Genomic DNA, 4,729 nt, shown 5'->3' on the forward strand with positions numbered 1-4,729 from the left:
AAACTTATAGGCAGTACATAAACAATTTTTTATTTTTATTTTTGTTAAGATGCGTTTGGATATCACCGTATAATTTATTATACTATTTGATTAATATTATATAATTATATTATAATTATAAATATTATGTTGGTTGTAATATTAGATTATAAAATATAAATAATATAATAAGAAAAAAATTAAATAGTATAATTACACAATGCAATTACATCAATTCTTATGGGAATGTCGAAATTGAAACTGTGTAATTACATCCTCTGAATTATACGTAATTATATAGTTTCGGTAATTATACGGTTGTCCAAACGCGTCAAACCATATAATTATCGTGTAATTACACGCAATTACACAGTTTTTCAATTCCGAGGTAGCTTTCCAAACACACCCAAAGACCACCTTCAATGTGAAGATCACCCACGCCACGCGGCACACCCAAGGTGGCATTTAGCATTGAACAAAACGAAAAGGTCACCCACCCACCATGTAAGATCCAACTAGTTGGATGTCCCCACTTTACATCTCACCTTACACATGTCCAATAATAAATTTACACATGTCTAATCTTAAATAATAATATATAAAGAGTGAATTATTAAATATATTTTAATACATTAAATTTATAGTGGGTGGCTTTTTAGGTAACTTTCACATTAGAGCAAATTGAAGCAAGAAAAACCATCTTATAGTTTTTATATGACACATAATTTATTTATCAATGATGTGGCAAATTTTTCATTGGATAGATGTGTGTCACATTCATTGACAAATAACAATATGTCATGAAAATTATAAGGTAATATTTTCTATTCCAATTTGCTCTGATACCTACTCGAAAAATTTGCATTATAAATAAATAATATTTCATAAAAATTATAAAGTAATATTCTTTACTCCAATTTATTTTAATATGACACCCATAATAAATTTAATATATTAAAATATAAAAAATATATTTAATTATAATATTAGCTTTAAATAATTCGATTATAAATAATACAATAATATTTACGAAAGCAAAAAATCAAGTTACATAAAATATATTAAATATTTTATATATATGAATTTAAATAACTAGTTTAATTTTTTAAAATAAATAATATGTTATAATTTTTTGAATTAAACTTAATTTAAAAATAATGTATAAGATTTAAAAATAATAATAAATAAATTTATTATGTAATTAATTTAAGAAAAATATAAATATAATATTAATTAATAAATATATTAAATTAAATTATTTGATATTATTAAAGTAAATTTTTTATAAATCTATACCATAAGAATACGTATCAATATATTATTGAATATATATAAGTTGGAAGACATCTAATTAATTAGATGTCCCATAAATTGGTGATTTTTGTGATTTTTTCCGATTCTAAAAATCAGGTCGCGTGGATGACATGGCCTAAATCCACTTTGAAAATAAAATTTGGCAAAACTCGTGAGATAAATACAAAACGAGGGAGAAGTTTTGGAATCCGTTCAATTTCTTTGGGGTTTTTTTTTGGCCTCGAAAACGAAACTTAGTTGTAGTGGGAAAAAGGGAAATTAATTTTCTGCCTTCTCTTTTACTATTTGTACTCTTCTTTACTTTGGATATATACGACTTACTGTATAGAGCGAGAGAGAAACCATTTTTACAGAGAAGAGAGATAAAGTACTCAGGTGAGTACACACAGACAAACAAAGAGACCATATTTTGACCACCTCCTTGACTTCAAAAACGTTATTCTCTCCGAAAAATAGCAACTCCGGCTGTCATGGAAGACACCGGTTCCGTCCGGTTCTCTGCAGCACTCGATCCTAGAGCTCAAGAGTTCTGGCCGCTTCATCAACTCAGCCACCCACAATTAATACCGTTCTATGCTCCTCCGCCGCCACATCAACCGCCTTTGCAAATATTTTATCCCTACACTTCTGCTCCGCTTTCACCATTCCAGCCTCAGAATGACGTCCTTGCCCTGCCGTTTAGCTATCCTCCTTCTCAGCCACCATTTGCTACTCCGGCGCCTAATTATTTCGAGAACCACCACCACCACCACCTGCAGACTCCGCCGGCGGTTCCTCAACCTGCCGTTATATCAACGCGTGCTTTAGTGTTAACTTACGTGCCGACCGACGCGAGCGAGTCTCTGATTCGTCGGGAACTAGAGGTATTCGGCGAGGTTCGTGGCGTTCAGATGGAGAAAGTTCGCGATGGAATCGTGACCGTCCATTTCTACGACCTAAGGCATGCAGAAAGAGCACTGAGAGAGATACGAGAACAGCATATTCCTCAACATTGTAGGGATAGGAACCAGCTCTACTCTGCCGCTCCGTCAACATCGTCGCTCATGGTGATGACGCACCCACTTCTAAATTCTTCTGGTATTAATGTTGTCGGGGCCCCACAACAACAATTGGCGCGTGGGTTGATTGCTGGGCATGCCGTGTGGGCCCACTTCACTATTCCGGCGAGTAACGCTGTCCCCGGCGGCTCCAATCAAGGCACCATCGTCGTCTTTCATTTGGACGACGGTGTATCTTCTGGTTACCTCAGAGACGTATTTTCAGCTTTTGGTACCTAATCAGCTTTCATGGCTTTAATTGTGGGTTTAATTAATGACGATTTAAGTCTTAATTTTGACTTCAATAATTAATTTGCAGGTGATGTGAAGGAATTGAGAGAGACGCCTATGAAGAAACGGCAGCGTTTCGTTGAGTTTTATGACGTAAGAGATGCAGCAAAGGCCCTTAGTGAAATGAACGGAAACGAGATTCGTGGCAGACAAGTCGTTATTGAATTTAGCCGACCAGGTGGTTTTGGGAGGAAGTACGGCGGCGGTTTCCCATCGAATAATATTCGTCGTTCAGAATTCCCGCCGCCGATGACAAGTAAATTTAGTTCAGGCCACATGATGAGATCGCCTCCCAGGAATTCTTCACGCTTTTTGCCATCTCATAGCAAGCCATCCGTTCAGAAACCGTGGAGTTTCAATAGTAAAGGCAAAAATCATTCTAACGGGTCTGTAGTAACAAGTTTGGATTATCTGTCGCTATCTGATCATCATAATTTAACGGAAGATGGGGCTCGCAATGACGGATTTGTTAAGAACAGTCATCGTGGAAAAAATATCATTAAGCAGCAAGAACCTAGGTGTAACAATAGGCCACCTAGGCCTAGACCAACGAAGAAATCCGATGCCCGATTTCTAATTTGCGATTATGCCACGACGACTGAATCCGGCAGCGGTGCCGAAACAAGAACAACTGTTATGATCAAGAACATACCTAATAAATACAGGTAACCTTTTATTATTAATTAATTAAATACATACATACATACATTATTCTATGATAAATAAGACTACTGATGATTTAGTTGCTTTTATCATGTGGAATTTTCATTAATTTGTTTTTGCAGTCAGAAGTTAGTATTGAGCATGTTGGATAACCACTGCATTCATACGAACGAGCAGAAATGTAGGGACGGTGAAGATGATGAGCCAATGTCTTCCTACGATTTTGTTTACCTCCCTATTGATTTCAAGTAAGTAAATTAATTCTGATTGAATAATACAGTAATTAGTTTGTATAATAGAAATTGTAATGCTAGCTTAATTTGGTGAATTAATATTCATCAGTAACAAGTGCAATGTGGGATATGGATTTGTGAACATGACTTCGCCCCAAGCTGCTTGGAGACTGTACAAGGCTTTTCACCAACAACATTGGGAGGTCTTCAACTCCAGGAAAATCTGTGAAGTTACTTATGCCCGTGTTCAGGTCATCTCTTTAATTATATACACATTTCTAAACCAATATTAAGGGTTGTTATGTAGTATATATTGTGACACTAAATTACTTTTATGTTTTGAAATTTTATGGAAAAAATAAAGGGTCTGGAAGCATTGAAGGAACACTTTAAGAACTCAAAGTTCCCATGTGAGATGGACCACTATCTGCCAGTAATATTTTCTCCTCCTCGAGACGGTAAGCAATTGACGGAGCCACAGCCAATAGTCGGTCAACTTCACAAGTCCATGTTAAATGAGACTCCAAACTCTGACCATGCTGACTTGGAAGGAGAAGATGACCCAATTGGTGGTGGTGGTGGAAGCAGCAGCAGCTGCATTAGCACTCAATATAGCTCCAGCTTCGGCGGTGGTGGCAGTGACGGATTCGATATTGAAGACGACGACCAATTCAGTGGCTGCGGTTTGGTTTTGGCGTCATGAAAAGGGAATATTGATGGATGATATATGGTGTCTTATCCAAATCTAGTCTGGTGGTTGGGTGATAGTTTGGGAGCTAAAGAGAAGAAAAAAAATACAACTTTTGTTTTGTTAGGGAGACTGTTTTGTACTAACTTGTTAGCTCCTAACCCATCATCAAACAAATCTCTGCCATGATCTAATCCAGTAATATATAGTAGCTGCAATATTGTCGAGCACCGAGCCTTAGCTTGGCTTGGTTGTATGAAAAATAGATAGACTAGTGACATCTTCCTGTTTATGTTTTTAGTTTATATAAGGAGTAGCTGTTAGTTATAATTGACATCTTCCTGTTTATGTTTTTAGTTTAAATAAGGAGTAGCTGTTAGTTATAATTAGTACCGTATAATAATCAAGTTGCATGATCAAATTTAGAAAATTTAGGCCCGTGTTAATAATAAATCGTCGTCGATTCTAGAAAATGGTTTAAGTAACGATGGATAAACCAGTGGACAAAGAGTTGCCACCGTCTA

The 4,729-nt window shown here is 35.9% G+C and overlaps 1 protein-coding gene across 1 annotated transcript; it reads left to right on the plus strand.

The window, feature by feature from the left end:
• Positions 1-1,763: 1,763 nt before the first annotated feature.
• LOC139881354 (protein terminal ear1 homolog) lies at positions 1,764-4,220 on the plus strand. Its single transcript, XM_071865839.1, has 5 exons — positions 1,764-2,562; positions 2,650-3,286; positions 3,407-3,532; positions 3,627-3,768; positions 3,882-4,220. Exons 1-5 carry the CDS (start codon positions 1,764-1,766, stop codon positions 4,218-4,220), a joined length of 2,043 nt encoding a protein of 680 aa, XP_071721940.1.
• The last annotated feature ends 509 nt before the right edge of the window (positions 4,221-4,729 follow it).

This window comes from Rutidosis leptorrhynchoides, unplaced genomic scaffold (assembly GCF_046630445.1).
Source record: "Rutidosis leptorrhynchoides isolate AG116_Rl617_1_P2 unplaced genomic scaffold, CSIRO_AGI_Rlap_v1 contig146, whole genome shotgun sequence".
NCBI lineage: Eukaryota > Viridiplantae > Streptophyta > Magnoliopsida > Asterales > Asteraceae > Rutidosis > Rutidosis leptorrhynchoides.

Excerpts from the sequence above, each read along its gene's own strand:
- LOC139881354 (XM_071865839.1), top strand. The coding sequence starts at position 1,764 with ATGGAAGACACCGGTTCCGTCCGGTTCTCTGCAGCACTCGATCCTAGA. Across the intron at positions 3,533-3,626 it reads TACCTCCCTATTGATTTCAA|TAACAAGTGCAATGTGGGAT; the intron begins GTAAGTAAATTA and ends AATATTCATCAG. Across the intron at positions 3,769-3,881 it reads TTACTTATGCCCGTGTTCAG|GGTCTGGAAGCATTGAAGGA; the intron begins GTCATCTCTTTA and ends GAAAAAATAAAG.